The sequence below is a fragment of the Anabas testudineus genome, chromosome 12 (assembly GCF_900324465.2).
Source record: "Anabas testudineus chromosome 12, fAnaTes1.2, whole genome shotgun sequence".
NCBI lineage: Eukaryota > Metazoa > Chordata > Actinopteri > Anabantiformes > Anabantidae > Anabas > Anabas testudineus.
In genome coordinates this window covers 10,707,560-10,726,528 of record NC_046621.1, presented here as the reverse complement: position 1 = coordinate 10,726,528, position 18,969 = coordinate 10,707,560, and the positions used below count along the sequence as shown (strand labels likewise).

Below are 18,969 nucleotides of genomic sequence, written 5' to 3'. Positions count from 1 at the left end.
ATTATAGAGAGTGAAAGGTAATAAGATAGTGTTGTGGACACAGGAATAAAAAGCTGTCTCATATTACAATATCTTGTTAACCTATGATCGACCGCAGACAGAGGTATGGATTAGAGATGCCAGACAGAGGCTGGTTATTTCAGGCAGATGCAGTGTATACATTTCTTATTAATGTGGCTATATCCTATTATACATATACTTCATATCTCAAAGATTACTACGAATATGTTCGGTTTGCTTACAAAAGTATTTCAGCCGCACCCTGTGAACTGTTTGAACTCATTGCATGAACAAACTCTGCAAATGAATGTGCGGGTTAAAGTCTGAATAAAAAATAGATAGCCACGTTCTGTAAAGTCGTAATGTTTTCTGCAGTGTTATATACACACAGTAGACTATATCTGATTTTATAGCAGCATTACAATTGCACAAATTGAAGCCTGCCATGTAAAACAAATGTATCCGTAGATAAGTCCGTGAGCATATTTTCAGCCAATTCAATTACTGTTGACAACAGGCATGAAAGTTAATAGATATGATTAATATATTCCAGTATTTATCTTCTTTTGTTTTAATGTTAATTAGTAGAGAGTTAAGGTATGTGATGATCTGTTTCCTGTGTGATGATCTGTTTCCTCAAACACTGTCTTCAACTAACTTTGGTCTCAAGTACTCCCAATACTTCCTTCTGCTTCTTACTTCTGCACACTTTTGATCTGTGCAAAGTGTCAATGAGATACTGAGGTCCTAGGACCTATCATCACTGTGAGTCGCTGCCAGGCCTCTTTGGGAAAGGCAGCATGGTCTCTAAAGAGCAGACCTGTCGTGCCCAATTAGGATCCTCCAGAGTTCAGTTACTTAACACAATGGCGTGATCCAGTATTGTTGTCACTGGGATTTTTTAAAAATATACTTGACAGATGGCTGTTATGTAGTGTTAAGTGGTGTTTTGAATGTTTTACACAGATGAGGTGCACGGGGCTACACATGCTCAGATTATGTACTCTTATCATCACTATGCCCAGCTGGAACAGCACGATCAAATCAGCAACAGCCTAGCCAAAAAAGTCTGCTGCATACGGAGGCAGGCTGTGAAAAAAGCCGTCCGTTAAGTGCAGTGAAAACATTTCTCAAATTCTGCTCCAGCCCTGTAACTGTATCTATTGTTGTTTTATGGTTTCAATAAAGTTAATTTTATCTCGCCGGTTTAAAAAATACTTTCTGCAAGACATACTGTAGACCTGTGCACAAAACTTGAACTGTGTGCAGAGCTGCGGCAGCTAACCTGAGGGTGGGAGGACAGCATACTTAGTGGGTGGAGGAGCCTAAAATGGACAATCACAAGGCTTGAACTGGCCAGGCTACCACCATGTAAACACACATTTAACTCAAGCTTTGGGCCTCAGACTATGTGTACAATGTGCATCAAAATTTTAAAAAGTATATATGTAACATCAGAACATAAAAAGCATAATACGACCCCTTTATGTCACGTATTAAGCAAAACTGTCAACCATTGCAGCATAGTTCAAGCTCCGGATTTTTGTTTTTGTTGTTTTTCTTTGGGACCTTTTAGCCCAGATGATTATTCAGAGCTCTAGATTAAGTCGATAATGAAAAAAACATTTTGCAGTGTGGTGAATATCTTCAGACAATTGTATCAGAAATCTTAGATGATATTCACTCCTGTGCAAAAAACTCTAATCCAACATGACTCATTATATAATTTGATCAAAACGGATATATATTCAATATACAGTGGTGTAAAACTTTGAAAGGCAGGAAATATCAGAAAAATACATCCCTATTAAAGGTTTACAATGTATACATGTCTATTACATCGTAATGAAGTTTCATATAAGTTTCTGTTAGTTAATGTTTTAACTTAGTTTAATCTTTTAATAGTATCTCGCAGCTCAAGATCATACTCCACCAATTTAGATTTTCTGAAGTATTTGAGGACTGTTTGTGAAACCCAGTGATTGAGTGGACCAGCCTGGGTTCCTTTGCCACTTCTAGTGTCTCTTTGACTGATCACGCAGATTTTAATTGTACACACCTGGTGCCTTCTTTCATTTTAGCTATTTTAGTTTTAAGCACCTGGTGTATGGTCATATGGTCGTTATCATTTTTACTCATTATTGCTGTCAGTAGTCAAATTTAAATGTTTTTGTTTTACACATGTTGAAGAAAACACATATATTTACTATAGTGGAGCTATAGGAAAATATGTACCTCATGCCCTGCTATGTGGTACAGTTGCCCTTGGCCTTTAATATGTGCTGCTTATTTGCATCTTCAGTACCTCAGGCTGTTTATTTGACCAGTATCTGCATAGAAACAGGCTGAAGTAATTGCTGCAGTATTTAGCTAGTTTTGTACTACAGCACTTGGCAGATGGAAGACAACCGCATCAAACAGCCACAGCCTATACAAACAGGAGAACCGTGGTGATGCACTGCAGGCTAAGTCATTAGCGATGGCATTTAGCAAGCCCTTCAGCTGACAGAAATGTAAGTGAGACAGTGATCTCCTTGTAGCTGGCAAAGACTTATTATCATTATTATTTTTTACAAGCATTAACATAGACACCCCACCTAAATTAAAGCTGGTAGGATATGACAACTACACACACAATTGAAGTGAAGGTCCAGACAAATAGCAGTGCTTCCTGCAGATACGTTCAACCTGAGACTGACTAAAGTTGTTAGATAATTTATTTGTGTTTCATTTCATTCTGATGTCAAACCAAACAGATTTGCTGTGTTGTACCTGCTTGTGCCAAAAGCAGTTTTCTGTGCTGTGTCTGTCTGCATCTCAAAGTGTTCCAATCATTTTTCTCTTCCTCTGAGTGCTATTTTTAGCTGCTTTGCTCTGATTATATAATTCATAAAAACTAAGATGAGAAATTGTGCTATGTTTCAACAAAGAGGTTCGACAAAGAAACAGGAGGGAGGAGGTGATCAGAAAGAACAACCGAGGAGGGAGGGAGGACTGAGATCAGGACTGTCACATCTAACCCACCTCAGGATTCAGAGACATTACACCGCCAAGCTTCCAAATGCAGATGAGGTGTCACAAGTCAGATAGACAACAAGAAAGACAGAGAGGTAGAATGAGGTTAAAAGTGGAGGAAGGCCACGTTTGTCGTGAGCTACTTTGACTCAGCAGGTGGATGCTGCCTGGTCTGCTGTCTCAAAACACTCCAGGATTACATATTCTGCAGAGCAGCTGGCAAAAACAGGCAGCCTGATTATAATGCAGGGAGCTCTGTCACTGCATGAACTATATAGGCCAGGACAAGGCAAGAGGAAGAATTGCCCAGTGAATCACTCAGGCCCGCCTGGAACATGACTGGCAGGTGCTGAAAGGAGGGGCGGAGCACAGGAAGGGAGCTACAGCTTTGTACAGCAGCCTGTTTATCTGTAGAGTGGGACTGCTTGTAGGTGGGGGTGAGGGTTATGTAACAGTGGTATGAACATATATATGCCTGGTGATGCGAGGAAACCCCAGATGAATTAGAAAAGGTGAAAGGGCCAGGGAGTAGTTCAAGTGAAAAATGAACAAAAGTGGAGAAAAATTAAATTTGCAGATTCACCAAAACTGCTTCATACTGTCCACGAACACACTGTACTGCTTGAAGTCGGTCTGTGTATTTGAGCACGACTGAGTTAACTGAACCATGTTACCTCATCAAGCTCCAGAGTCATCACTGACTTAATGTGCTCATCGCATGCCAGTGGTTTCCACTGGGAGGGAGAACCCCCCCCCCCCCCCCCCCCCCCCGACTGCTCTCTGCGAACACAAGCACGCAAAACAGCAATGCTAACTCGATGTTTTCTCCCCCTCTCTCTCTTTGTACAGTTTAGCTCTGCATCCGGAGCGTGTGTTGGTGGCCACGGGACAGGTGGGCAAGGAGCCTTACATTTGCGTATGGGACTCCTACACCGTGCAGACGGTGTCCATCCTCAAGGATGTACACACACATGGCATTGCATGTCTGGCCTTCGACCTCGAGGGACAGGTACAGTTGTGACACCTTAATGCTAATTTAAGAAGAATCTGTCACACAATGAGGTTTGTTTAAATCTTTGCACTCATACAGATAGAGAAGGCTGAAAGTAGTGTGTTTATAGTATTGCATCAAACATTTTTATCTGATTCAAGTGAGAAAAGCTTGCATGTGGCATTCAAACAGAGGGACCATGCAAGATAAACATATTCGTTAATTACTAGGATATTCAAACATAGTCCTTTTTAGCCTTTTTCGTTTTTTTTCTAGCCAGTTCTCTCTGCAAACCTGCTTCCAGTTCTTGTTTACACACTGCAGCCTCCACCAAATGTTGATTTGTACTATAAAAATCGATTCTGCGTGGTACCATCTACAGGTTTATTCTCTTTGCGCGTCTCGCTCTTGCTCCCGTAGGAGCCCTCAGAATGGAGTTATACCTCTTCTATGTTGCAGTAGGAGACAGGGAAATGACCTCGTGGTATTTTCCTGCTCGAGTAGAGAGCTGGGGATTTAGATAGAAAGTGACAGTGTTTAAAGCCAGAGGAGACTCCATCGCTTTTCAGTTTAGCAGCTCTATTTACTCCCCATCTCCTCCTTTCCTGAATCAGAGGAAGTCGGAGCTGAACTCAGGAATCCCTGCTGCTATTACCCTGTCCATCTATTAAAGCAATATCAAAGAATACACTGATGGATGAGAGACATGAGAGACTTTTAGTGGAAGATGAACTCAAGCTGTCTGGTACAAAGTGTGTTGCTCATCATCTTTGTTTTTACTCTATTCCTTCCTGTTGTTGTGATTATTCTAGTTGTTTGTCTGTATTGTACAGTTACATATTTATAGTTCTATCTACCTGCAGAGGTGGTAAGTAATTGCATATGTTTACTCAAGGAATGGGCTTAAATAAAATTTTGAGATACTTCTACTTTTTTATTTTTAAATCTCTAGGTAAAGAGAAATTACCATCTTTACACCTTTAAAGTGTGTCAAACTAATTTAGATTAAACTTGTGCCTATATTTTATCAACATCATCAAATTTAATAGTGTTTCTTAGTTATTTCTGAGTGGAACACTTGTACCTCTTGTACATTTTAGAGCATGTCCTGTACTTAATGAAGCACGGCTGCAAATTTTTGCTTGCAACTTTTCTAGGCAAGTATACTGGCATCTTTCCTGTTTCCAGTTTGTGTACTTCTACAACCCCTAATGTACAGAATATTTTCACATGAAACTTGTTTATCATCAGGAAGAGTCTAGTATTCTTGGTGATCGAGAAATTTTTTATTTACCTTGAACTTTAGTGTCGAAATAATTTAATGATTGCTGAGATGTTTCACTCTTAACCAAAGTTGTGCACAAACCCACAGAATCACATCCCTAGAGGTACGCATCAAGAAGTACTTGCATTATCAATACATGGATGCACTTTTCAACCCCCTAATCCAAATAGTTTCACTGGGTTTCATCACACTGGGCCTCTGCTCGCATTTGAAACACAGACTTCTCAAATACAAGTTAAAACAGTGCAAATGTCTCATCATCGAGAGCCAAGCACTGATTCAGCAGTTAATCAAAGAGGACATCCTCTGCCATGTAAAGCAGGCTGCAGAATGGAGGATTTCCATAAGAGCTGCTCTCTTCTGCTCCGCTGCTGCTGCTGATGCTGCTGCTGCCTACTCACTCAGTCAGTTATAGGAGGCTCCTCCAGCAAAAGCACTCAAACGTGCTCACTGGAAGTGCCAGGGGCTGGACAACTGTTCTGTTCTGCTCTGTAGAGCCCATTCATTGTGGCCTGCCATGCTACAGTAGTGGTAACTAAGTTTTGCAGTCATTAGTGCAACAGAGCTGAGTCTGTCCAATCTGTGACATATTATTTTGCTCTCTTTTGCAGTGTTTGGTGTCTGTGGGCTTGGACTCCAAAAACACAATCTGTGTGTGGGACTGGAGGAGAGGGAAGGTTCTTGCAGCTGCTCCCGGTCATACAGACAGGGTAAACACTTTCTTCCTCCCCTGTCTTCATCACAAGCTTTGTATCGACCGCCTCAATTAGTTATGAATGCAGCGCCTGCCCAAAGGGGACATAAACAAGTTAGGCCTGATTGATTGTGAGCTTTCCAGAGCCCGTCAGAGAGGGTACACGGCTAATTAAAAGGAATTTTAAAAAGATGAAATACAGGCAGCTGCTGTTTTTGAACTCAGCCCACACACATGATAATGCAGCCAGTGAAAACACAGACACACTTATTTTTCTTCTTCTCTTTTGCGATAAGTGTAATGTCATGGTGTTTGTATACAGTAAGCCAGAATGTAATGCCTTCTATGTTTTCTCCCCACAGATATTTGACATATCATGGGATTTGTACCAGCCGAGCAAGCTTGTAAGCTGTGGTGTCAAACATATCAAGGTACAGATGCTTCATGGATTTTAGATCCTGTAGATTTCAGGCAGGAGAGTTAAACATTTCCAAAAACAGAACCCCCCCCCCTCCTTTATTTTCTTTATCCCCATGACCATAAAATTAAATGTATGCAAATTTACTTCATTTCAGAGTCAATGGTTATTAGGCACTTAACACAAGTAGGACAGGCAATGATTCATAGTCTCTCTTCTCTCTCGATTCTCGATTCTCTCGATCTCCACTGCAGAGGGGAAAACCTCTCTTTTCATGGGAGACAGTGGTTCTGCTATTCAGCTCTCCTCACTCAGATTTAAAAAATGCTCCGTATACAGTGAAGCTGTGCTCGCTTTCCTTGTCAAGCCTTTCTCTATCATTTTTTTTTCACAGAAGAGTGGTGTTCATAAATCTTCCATGAGTTCATGCAGAGTGTCTTCACCGAGCCTTCCCTTGGGATATGTAGTAGTGTTCCTTTGAGTGGCACGGCCATTAGGAAATAACAAGGAGTTCAGAGCCACAGAGGAAGCTTATTTCCAAATCACTAGGAAGAGAGTGAAACATACTCGGATAGGAAATGTGCCCACTGGTCCTGCGAGGCTAAACATTGCAGCATGCTTAAATGGGTTTGATGGAGTTAGGAGGTTCAGCCTACAGTACGTATTTCCCAATGGTGTAACATCTCACAGTTGAATCCCTCATCTCGATCCAGCCTGACCTGCCTCCTCTCGTAGTAATTGATCCCTGAACTCTTCCCCTACCGCTGTGACACAGAAACCCTCACAGGCCACTGCACTCCACCCCGCCTCCTAGTCCCTGCTGAATCCTCCAGTCTTTCCCCTCCTCCTCCTTTCTTTCCCTCCCTTTTGGTTTTCTGGTGCCAAGGCAATCCAGCAACTGTCCCACATAATACCCGAGCCTTCACCCTAAAGACCATATGACATCTGCTCCCGGGCTCTGTGCTCGCTCAGCGATTATAGCACTCAGAGCATCCAGGAGATTTAGCCCCAGTAATTCACACACTAGGAGGCTGAGTAAAACACAACCTCTGTGATGAGGGCCCAGGCTGCTGGCAGCAGCCTCGACCTCACAGAGTTGTCCTCTGCCAAGCTAATCATGTAGTAATTTGTGTTTTGATTAGTTCAGGATGATTTATACCTTAGACTGTCTTTCTTTAACCCACACACATATATACACCCATCACACCGCATTGTACCACTGGGCTTGCATGTTGTAGCCTGAGGGTTCCCCATTTCTGGCTGGTGACCTCTTGAAGTGTGTCCTAAATTAATAGTAACGTGTCCTTGTGATCACTGAAACAGATTGTGGTTGCTGCAATTGTTCAATATTCCTTCCTAATGCACTTTCAGTTTAATTGTTGAGAGGACAAAATTCACAGTCTCTGGGCAAAAACTGCCTTCCAAAGTTTATCTGTAGTTAATTGGAGGCTCTGATAGTCGGAGTTAGACAAATTTGGTTATGCATTCTCTGTTTTTGTTTATATAGCACCAAATCACTACAAAAGTCCAGTCAATGTATTTTAAATTGTAAGGTTAAGACCATATAGAAATATAGAGAAAGCCTTTCCACCACACTGTGTGTGGATCTGAGGTGAGCTTGGTTTTGACACTATGTGGATAGATGACAGCAGCTTTGAGGAAATCAGCTTCCAGCAACGCTGACAGCCAGATATCTAATTTTCTTTACAGCACGCTGCCAAAGAGTTGACCTCTGGTAGTGTAGCACTTAGCGCTCTGACACCATTCAGGGTTACGGTAGTCTGACAGAGGAGGGGGGGTATTATGACTGAGATGAAGGGGGTGAGGGGTGGTTCAGTGCAGTAGCTGCATTAATTACATTTAAAAGGTTCCTTGTAGTGATGGTGGAGGTAACTGAGCTAATGACATGCCACTAATCCTGGGTTAAGAAGAGCAGCTTCCAATGTGCCAGGGGTTTTATGGAAGATGTGTAAGAAATAATATTCAAAGATATTCAGTGTTTCCCAGATTCTGTTTTCAGCTCGCAGGAGTTTGATGTTCTAGCACATTTTCACTTTTCTACTGCTCTCTCCTTCTCTCTCTCGTTCCTCTACTGCTTCTGGCCTCATCATAAACCCCTACAGCATCCCATCTCCTCTCAGTAATTCAGCAGCAATGGGATTAGCCGACACCTGTGTCTCGCTGCCTTATCAGTTGCGGGCAAGGAGGGCTGTGTAGTCACGCCACGTCTATCCCCACCGCCTCTGCTGGACCATAAACCCACCTTACTCCCCCTTCACATGTCTGGCACTTGACACATTTCATCTTTCACACATTCCTCACACACCTATGACCTTCACTGCTTAACCCTTAGCTACGACACTAAGAAAGCTCACACACATGCTCATACTTTCTCAAAGCTCAGTTGGGAGTTCAGGATTAGGAGCTCCTAAGTGTCATGCTGAGGTGCGTACAAGCCTCAGATGTTAAATGGCAGGGCTGGATCTGAGGCTGCGATGCCTGTCTCTGATAATCGATCCCTCCTGTTAGCACACAGAAGCCGTATCAGTCGGGCGGATAGGTGTTACTGAGGATATGATGTCTGGTTAATGGCTGTCGCTGTTGAGGAGCTCATTTGGTCATTCTGTGAGTGTCAAGCCTCTGCAGATAATTTATTGTTCAGGCAAAAACAGCAAACCATCAGCTACATTTTCTTTTCTCTCCAGGACTACAATAGTTTATAGTATTTACATTAGTGTGTATTTGCAGTGAACCAATTAAATCCTTCTTTTCAGTGTGTCATTTTCCTGCTGCTTACCAGTGATGAGTGTGTCTCAGTTTCACGTGCAGCCATGTCTCATCATTTAAGATGCCCTTTCTCGCTGTGATCTCATCTCCATGCAGACAGAGCGTCTCTCTTTCGCTCTCTCCTCCTGTCTTTGATGGATTTAGCCCTCAGACGCGGCCATGTCCACACATTCAAATGACCTTGTTCATAAATAATGAGTCTGTGTGTATGCATGCATGTGCCTGTTCGTCTGTGCATGCTGATCAGGTGGGTGCAAGAGTTCCCAGTGTCACATATGGAGGAAAAGGGGGCAGCATTTGAATTTGACTTTTCTTTCTTTCAAGGTCTGTGTATGTACTTGTTGTCAATGGACTCTGTGTGTGATGATTTCCACTCTGTTGTTTCCAAATGCTGCATAATTGTCCATTTGCGCTTTTAGGACAGGATTACACAGGGGATTATTAGCCACCATACTCTTTCACTCTTTCTGTTTTTGTTTGCAGTTTTGGAGCTTATGTGGTAATGCCCTCACACCTAAACGTGGTGTTTTTGGCAAAACGGGGGATCTCCAAACTATCCTCTGCCTGGCCTGCGCCAAGGATGAGGTTACATATTCAGGTGCCTTGAATGGTGACATCTATGTGTGGAAAGGGATCAATCTGATGAGGACAGTGCAAGGAGCCCATGGGGTAAGTTGATAAGATGAAGGGCGTTTTGTGATTCTGCCTTTCCTACTGCACCATATACAGAAGAACCTAATTTAAAGCATCTAGTAAACTTAACCAGGACTGAAGCAATGCATGCTGGCTTTGTTTGATTCTGCTCAGTAAAAAAGGATCAGCCTTTTGCTCCAAAGGATTAAATTATATCTACGGGATCAACAGCTGGGTGAGGGGAATTGTTGGATGGGGGATGGGATAACAACTACAGTACATGTTCATTTCTGCTTTTGGTGCTCACGAATGCCTCTCTGTGCGGGGCTCTTCCCTGCAAATACAGTAAGTGTAGGACAAATGAGGCCATCAGTAAAGCTTTCCAGCAATAATGAAAAAATGACACCTCCCGTTACCTATTTCTGTGTTATCTTGGAGCCAGCAGCATGTTTGGAATTGTGAAAGCCCTGTTAAACAAATGCCTGGAAGAGCAGAGCACTAGGTGGTTTGTAGCTTGGGCTCATCTGTCGTTGCTCATTTATTGTGCAGATCTTCTCTGACAGTCTGTCATTTCCTCCAGTCAGGGATTTTCAGCATGAATGCCTGTGAAGAGGGCTTCGCCACCGGAGGCAGAGACGGCTGTGTCCGGCTGTGGGACCTTAACTTCAAACCAATTACTGTCATTGATCTCAGGGAAACAGACCAAGGATATAAAGGTGATGTCAAACAGCCTCCTTTTCCCCTTTAATCTGAGTACTGGAAGGTTACAGGCCAAATGGTCATCTCTTGAGGCACTGGAAGAACTGTATAAATCTACAGAAATAACACCCTGTCACGTTCTTTGTGCCACTTCTGTTGTCCTTACTAACATTTTCTTTCTTGTCCTCTATTTTCTCCATGTCCTTTAATTGTAATCTTGGACCTAACAGTAGCTAGAGGTGAAAATGGCCGAGGTGGGTAAAGTCACTGAGGGCAGCACTGACAACTACGTCAGTCTGTTTGTAGCAGTCTGCACGTTGTTCTGCTGTTCCTCTTGTTGTTAGTCCAAGCTCTGTTGCAGTTTTACACTGTATGCAGATGTCATGTCTACATATGTATACAGCACATGCTTCTTCCATCCTGGTCTCGCTGTATTACCCAGAGTCAGTTGCAGATTGGCTTGAAAACATGTGCTGTCATTGTACTTCCTGTTAAAATCTTCGTCCTAGACAGCCTGCAGGTGACTATCATCACCTGTTTTATTATTCCTGTTTGGCAAATGTCTGTCGGCTTTCATGTTAGCATGTTTTCTTTACATTTGTACATGATTTTAAGTGTACATATGTGTGTGTGTGTGTGTTTTTGATAGGGCTGTCTGTGCGGAGCGTGTGTTGGAGGGGAGATCACATTCTCGTGGGCACGCAGGACAGTGAGATCTTCGAGGTGGTTGTCCATGACCGCAACAAACCGTTTCTCATCATGCAGGGTCATTGTGAGGGTGAGCTGTGGGCACTCGCTGTTCACCCCACCAAGCCTCTGGCCATCACAGGAAGTGATGACCGCTCAGTCAGGTGAGGTTTAATCTCAGTTTATAAAACGTGACTCACAGTTTCTCGTCGTAAAATAGGTTACAAGTGATGAATGAAGGGTAATTTTACCACATTTGCTTTAGAAATGGGAATGCATAGTTCAATTAGAATAATGAAACGCTGGCAGAAACAGTCTCAGTCAAATCAGTATGCTACCATTACTCAAATAAAAGACAGACACCACAAACACCATCAACTTTTCATTTTGTACTTGCAGACAATCTCTCTGATTGGATCTGTGCTCTGATTGTTTGATCCATTGTAATCTCATCACTGCTTTTTATCTTCATTTGCCCTGCTCTTCTGTGTCTAAAGGATATGGAGCCTTATAGATCATGCACTAATAGCCCGCTGCAACATGGAGGAGCCTATTCGCTGTGCAGCTGTGAGCACTGATGGCATTCACCTGGCGCTGGGAATGAAGGATGGCTCATTCACCGTGCTAAGAGTCAGGTGGGTACACAATTCAAAGGGAAAAGAGGAAATTTCAATCCTCATTGAATGAATGCTATGATCAAGTGCTTTTCTATCCAAAATAGCTTTTGGTCCAAGCTATGTTTCTTTGCTTCCCTTCAGAGATATGACAGAGGTGGTCCACATCAAGGACAGGAAGGAGGCCATCCATGAGTTAAAGTATTCCCCTGATGGGGCTCATTTGGCTGTTGGCTCCAACGATAACTCTGTTGACATCTATGGTGTGGTGCAGAGGTACAAGAAAGTGGGCGAGTGCATCGGCTCCAGCAGCTTCATCACACACATGGACTGGTCCACAGACAGCAAGTACCTGCAGATAAATGACGGCAGCGGCAGGAGGCTCTTCTTTAGAATGCCAAGTAAGTACAAATCAGTCAGATTTGCTGTGCTCCCAGCTGAATTACTGTTATTTCACTTACTTATATTGAAGAAATATTAAGCCAAACAAAGAGGGGAGTGTCTAGGATGTAAGATTATCGCATAGCTACTCTGTGAGCTCAAATGTCTCTTTCTTGGCTTCAGGTGGGAAGGAGGTGACTAACAGGGAGGAGCTGAAGCTGGTACAGTGGGCTTCATGGACATGTGTGTTAGGGCCTGAGGTGAACGGAATATGGCCCAAGTACTCAGATATCAATGACATCAACTCTGTGGATGCCAACTTCAACAATCAAGTCTTAGTAACAGCTGATGACTACGGATTGGTCAAGCTTTTACGGTATCCATGTGTAAAAAAAGGTAAAGAAGAACTTTAGTATTAATATTGAAGAACATATGCTCTGATCTGTGTCTTACTCATTTGTTTCTTCTTGCATTTAGGAGCAAAGTTTAAAAAGTACTTAGGTCACTCAGCCCACATAACCAACGCTAGATGGTCACATGACTACCAGTGGGTCATAACTATTGGTGGTGCCGATCACTCAGTGTTCCAGTGGAAATTTGTTCCTGAAAGAAAGTCTAAAGAAGCTCTGCATATAGCACCACAAGGTGAGACCATACTCTGTTCCATCTCTATAAATATCAATATTTGACATTTTATATTCTGCTCAGTATATTTAGTAAAATTGCAGTGGTGTATTATAATGTCACTTTCTGTGACTTGCTTTACTGATATTACTTATTTCACAAAATCAGTGGCTCCTGCCAGCAAGACATTATCAAATTAGGCTTACGAGGGAACCCTGAGGGGAATTTTGATGTGTGGAGTGAAATTTCTTTAAAGAACATTATTTTTAGTGATACATAATATTCCTCATTATTTGCACGTACTACATAATGTGTGCACCATACTGCTCTCACTAGCCTCATGTACATATTGTACTAAACCACAGGAGACCAATTGATAGTAGTGGATTGCCCTTCCCATAGTTTTTTCATGAACACTCATTTCTGTAAAGCTCTGCAAAGGAACAGCCATCACATTAATTAAGACAACTCCAATAAAAGTGAATGAAGCTTTGAAAGTATTAATGCATTGTCATTCCCGAATCATTTTTTTTTCCAGACACAGAGCGCAGTTGTGCTTTCTGAAAATAAAGCGCATACTAAATGTCTTTCCTTTTAATTTTCCTAATGGATTTTGTGAGTAGCTGCACTTAGCCGCCAGTTCAGTTTATTGCCTTGTCTTGGCACAGCCTTACTGTGCAGCATCAGCATTTTAATATATTTGTCTTGCGCAATGTCACTGTGAAGCATGACTGTGTGATAAATAGGAGATGTCACAGTTTTATTACATGATTGACCCTCACTTCTCCTGTAACATGTTGCAGTGTCTTTTATTAGTGTGTGCAGTGGGATATTTGTCTAATTTTGAGGCAGGGAAGCATTGTAATGCTGAGCTATGCAACCATGTTTCTGCCTGCAGAGACCTTGGCAGACTCTAACAGTGAAGAGTCAGACTCTGATCAGTCAGACGTACCCGAGATGGACTCCGAAATCGAGCAGGAGACACAGCTTACGTATCGACGGCAGGTTTGGAACTAATCTCTGAAAAAAAAAATCTGTCCATGAAATCCTAAGGTTTACTGAAAGCAGAGACAGGCCACACTTTTCTATGTGCACCCAGGTTTATAAAGAAGATCTACCTCAGCTCAAAGAGCAATGCAAAGAGAAACAGAGAGTGACAGCCATGAAAAAGAGAGAGCGGGCACCAGGGAGCGGGGTGAAGCTGCACTTCGTTCATGGGTAGGCAAAATCTGTAATATCATAACTGAGGGAATTTCTAATTACAAGGCAGATATTGAAAGATGAATTTAAATGAGCCAACATTATCTTAATTGCAGACTCATTTTTTAAAGTCCTTAGTATGGTCTTCTTTACTTCTCTAAATCTGCAGTGTTCTTTTGTGTGCAGCTACAGAGGCTACGATTGCAGGAGTAACCTGTTCTACACCCAGACCGGGGAGATCGTCTACCATGTAGCTGCCGTTGGGATTGTGTATAACAGACAGCAGAATACCCAGCGTTTCTATATGGGGCATGATGATGACATCTTGTGTCTGGCTATACATCCACTCAAGGACTTTGTGGCAACAGGCCAGGTAGCTGCCAGTATTATACAAAATTTAGTTTTTCTGTTTCTTGAGATTCCTTGCTGTCAAACCTCTAGTAGAAATGAATTTAATGAAGCAGAGACTTTTAATGTTTTTGTTTGTTTAGGTCGGCAGGGAGTCCTCCATCCACATATGGGACACAGAAACGTTAAAACCCATGTCCGTATTAAAGGGTTTCCACCAACTCGGAGTGTGTGCGCTGGACTTTTCTGGTAACATCCACTACCAGTTTCCCAGACTAGTTTTTATTCACCTTTCAAAAAACAATTTGTGATAGCCATCTTTTTATATTCACAAATGCTTCCAGACTCCCTGCATTCACAGGGAAACAAAATCATTCTTTGAAATTCTAAGGCAATGCTTAAAAATCTCTTTTTGCCGTCTCTTAGTTGCAGGGGTCTGACAGGTAGAGCTATTCATCTCACTGCCATTAATTGGCTCTAGGCAGACACGGCTCAGTGATCTGAACGTCACTGAATCACCTACCATTGATCAAACCCACAAGGCTACTTTCATGTTGCTAACAAGGACCAAACTTCAGTGAACTAAAGCGGGGCCTGGCTCTGTCTGTGTAATCCTTAATGGTTTTGGTTTTCCCACCACAGCGGATGGCAAACGCCTCGCCTCGGTCGGCCTGGACGACAACCACACTATAATGCTATGGGACTGGAGGAAGGGAGAGAAGCTCTCTGCTATGCGGTTAGTAGAGTCATATTATAGTGTTTACATGGATGCAGAACAGTCTTTCAGCACACAGCAGCTGCTTTTCCTTTGACAAACCTTTCTATTCATTCTAAAGACTATTTGAGCTCCTCTAGTTTAAATATGGACCTTTATAGATGAGGATTTAATTGAAGCTACTTTGCTGTGCTGGGATGACAGTGTGATTGATGGAGGAGGGGAAAGGAGATTTATCTTTTACTGTAGATTATGAAGCTGCTTCACTGCAACACTTCATCCTGTCTGAATGGTTAGAGTGGGAGTTTACCCTAGGGCCTCAGCTATAGATCCATAATTAAAGAGAATTACTTTTAATTTACATCATCCATGAACTTCATCCTGATAAATTTTCACAAAGAAAAACATGTAAAGACATACGCTGTTTTCCTAGGTACAAATAAATGGTTTGTTAAAATGGTTGAATAATTCAAAAGATTAAGTTATAACTGTGAAGTAGAAAAAGCAATCGCACACATTTTACATAATTTGACCATTAAAACTAAGCATAGTTTTATAGCTTAAAAGGGCAACACAAGAAAACTTCCTATGCAGACAATGATGCAAACTGTCACTATGTACATTGGATGTAAATGATATGTGAGACCAGTAATGGGACACACACACACCAGGCACCATGTACAGTTGATGCAAGCGGATTATATTACCAGACCTGCATTATGAATTGCTGTAAAGCATAAGATGTGTTTTTTATTTTACATAAATGATTTTCAATTTCACGGCAGGTAAAATTATATAAACAGGAAGTCAAAATGAACCATAACTGGAAAACGTCCGAATCCCAAAATATCTTCGCTTTTGCTTTGTTGCTCATCCTACTTCATATTTAGCATCTACTCCATTGAAATCCCCTCTGGCTAGTTTGGAGCAGTGCAATGCGGGTTGGTCTCCTGTGTGTTGTATGTAAGGCCCTTTTTGCAGCTCAGGGATAGCTTGGAGCTGCTCTAATCTCCCTTGCAGAGCGTGGTGGGCAGTGCAGTGAGGCAGAAAGAGGGAAATGGGGCCTAACAGAGCCTGGGTCGAATACCACCACTGTCTTGTCTTTAGCTGGGAGAGGTTGGAGAAACACTAAAGAAGGACAAAGCAAGGAAACAAAGAGGGAGGAGAGGGGCATAATGTTTCTCTAGCTTCACCGAGGCTGAGGCTAATGCTGCAAAGGGCAACAATTTGAACTTTAAGGATCAGCTACTGATTCTTAATGTTCATATTGTGTAAGCAAAATCAACAAGATTGTTACACAAAGTCGAATTCTTTATCTGATTGTACCACTATCACTTCATAATAAACATATAGTATAATTTTCACCTTTCTGACAGTTTCAACAAAAACAGAGACCTTGTATAACCCTTCACTAGTAGAATAACCACTGTATTGGATGCATTAGATTGTGCAGGTGTACCTAATGTGGCCAGTGAGTGTTAGTGAAGGTAAAACGTCAAGGTATAGTGTGTATGACTGCATAAAAATAGACATATTCCATGTTTTTATTTGTGCAACTGGTTTTTCAGAGGAAGCAAGGATAAGATATTCGTTGTCAAAATAAATCCCTACCTGCCTGACAAGCTCATCACAGCTGGTGTGAAACATATGAAGTTTTGGCATAAAGCTGGTAAGACCCCAACTTTTATTATTATTATTATCACTGAAGTAACTCTAACAAGCAGAACTCTGTGTTAGCTGTGACACATTTCACTGTGAGCTGACTGTCTGCTTCTCTTCCAGGCGGCGGGCTAATTGGACGCAAGGGGAACATGGGGAAGACCGAGACTATGATGTGTGCGGTGTACGGCTGGTCGGAGGAGATGGTGTTTTCAGGCACATGCACAGGGGACATTTGCATCTGGAGAGACATGTTCCTGATTAAGACCGTCAAAGCTCATGATGGTCCTGTTTTCAGTATGCACGCTCTGGAAAAGGTATGTCACAAATCCAGAGTAAAGTCTTCTTTGACTGATCGGTGACAACTTTTTTGTGAGAAAAATGTCAGAACGGTGAATGAATAGCAGAATTTCAAAACCTTTTTGCCACATCCTCCTGTTCTCTTAGTGTAATCTTCAATCAGCAGAGGATCATTGCAGCTTTAAATGTGCCAATACATTTCTGTGCAGGGGTTTGTGACCGGAGGAAAGGATGGAATAGTAGCTCTGTGGGATGACACTTTTGAGAGATGCCTCAAGACCTACGCCATCAAAAGAGCAGTCCTGGCTCCGGGCTCTAAAGGTAAAAAAAGTCACTGTGTTCTCAATTGCCATCCACTTATACTTGTGTAGCTCCAGATAAATAGTACAGTGCTTTTAGATCAAATTAAGTGTTCCTCCAGTGCCCTGGCTCCAAATCTATGCCATAATTAATCAACTCTACAGGGTTGCTCTTGGAGGACAATCCCTCCATACGTGCCATATCTCTAGGCCACGGCCACATCTTAGTGGGGACCAAGAATGGTGAGATCTTGGAGGTGGACAAGAGTGGACCCATCACTCTACTGGTCCAGGTAAGATAACGATAAAAATAACCCCAAGAACTGTCATGCATCTACTGTAATGATATACAGTAAATCAGATACAGCCTGTGTGTCACCATCTCACATATGGTACACATGAGTAAGTTTGCTTTTTCTGCAGTATGATGAGCTGGTAGTCTGCAAGGTGACAGCCATAGTGGGGGTGAACATTTCCCAAGTTAGTAAAGATTTGAAAGGTTGATGACTCATTAAATATGTGGCTGACATTACAGTGGACATTTTGTTTGCTTTTTTTAAATCAAGTTTTTTACATGTGCATACAGGAGTGAACACTGAAAGCTTTGCCTCGGTGGTGTGTTTATAGCCCAGTCTAAGAATAACATTGCACTTTGAATTAACAAATTTGTTAACATGGAACATCATTTAATCCAGGTGCACTGAATATGATAGTGTCTTACCTAAAGCAGGCTTCGAGTGTGTGTGAGTTATTTTTCACTATTGCACTTAAATGAATAAAGAGCAGTTGCTGTCTGAATGGTAGAAAATGTACCTAAAAATAGCTGTTATGTTAGGGAGGTGGCGTGTTTAGTGAGGTAATGGGTGTCAGGACTGATGTCACATTGTTTTATCTATACACTAGGATTTGTGTAAATGTGATATATATCTGCAGAAAATAAATATAATGTAGAGGATTTGCTTAGGAAAGCAGTGAGCAGTACTGGATGCATGTCCATTCTTTGGTCTGCAACGCTATCAGCATAGCTGTTCAGTGTGATTACTATCTATTTTACACAACAGTGCAGATTCACAGAGGAGACAGTTATAAACGGTGAAGGTGAGATTGTTAATTTAATTCTGCAGTCACCCTGCTATATCCCATATGCCTGCTGACAGGTTCTCATACTGTAATGTGAGCTATTCATGAGAGACCGATCCAGAGGTTATCTTGATTCAGTGCTTAGTAAAGTGTTGGGCCAGCATGTGCCGCCAGAACAGCTTCAGGGCTCCTTGGCATGAAGCACCATTCTTCCAAAAGATATTCTCTCATTTGGCATTGATGATGGTGGTAGAGAGCACTTTTTCACATCAGCTAGGTTAAGGTCTGTTGACTGTGAGAGGACACTATTCACTTTCATACTCTTCAAACCATTCAGTGATGCCTCGAGGCCTATGGATGGGGGCACTGTCATCCTGGAAGAGACCACTCCCATCACAATAGAGATGCTTTATAAAGCGATAACCCAGAACAACTTTGTATTGATTTGCAGTGACCCTTCTCTCCGAGGGGACAAGCTGACCCAAATTATACCAGCAAAATGCCTCCACAGCATAACAGAGCCATCGCGTCCCCTCACTG

The 18,969-nt window shown here is 42.1% G+C and overlaps 1 protein-coding gene across 1 annotated transcript in view; it reads left to right on the top strand.

Moving 5' to 3' along the window:
- eml5 (EMAP like 5) overlaps positions 1-18,969 on the top strand; it is a 31,651-nt gene that overhangs the window by 2,829 nt on the left and 9,853 nt on the right. Inside the window, exons 2-20 of the mRNA XM_026354639.1 lie at positions 3,865-4,024; positions 5,903-6,001; positions 6,348-6,416; positions 9,674-9,859; positions 10,404-10,539; positions 11,172-11,373; positions 11,707-11,844; positions 11,968-12,224; positions 12,388-12,600; positions 12,682-12,849; positions 13,727-13,833; positions 13,928-14,046; positions 14,215-14,401; positions 14,520-14,625; positions 15,019-15,112; positions 16,660-16,760; positions 16,874-17,067; positions 17,260-17,371; positions 17,515-17,642. Of these exons, the coding sequence (XP_026210424.1) occupies positions 3,865-4,024; positions 5,903-6,001; positions 6,348-6,416; positions 9,674-9,859; positions 10,404-10,539; positions 11,172-11,373; positions 11,707-11,844; positions 11,968-12,224; positions 12,388-12,600; positions 12,682-12,849; positions 13,727-13,833; positions 13,928-14,046; positions 14,215-14,401; positions 14,520-14,625; positions 15,019-15,112; positions 16,660-16,760; positions 16,874-17,067; positions 17,260-17,371; positions 17,515-17,642 (2,776 nt within the window). The remainder of the gene's footprint in view (positions 1-3,864; positions 4,025-5,902; positions 6,002-6,347; positions 6,417-9,673; positions 9,860-10,403; positions 10,540-11,171; positions 11,374-11,706; positions 11,845-11,967; positions 12,225-12,387; positions 12,601-12,681; positions 12,850-13,726; positions 13,834-13,927; positions 14,047-14,214; positions 14,402-14,519; positions 14,626-15,018; positions 15,113-16,659; positions 16,761-16,873; positions 17,068-17,259; positions 17,372-17,514; positions 17,643-18,969) is intronic.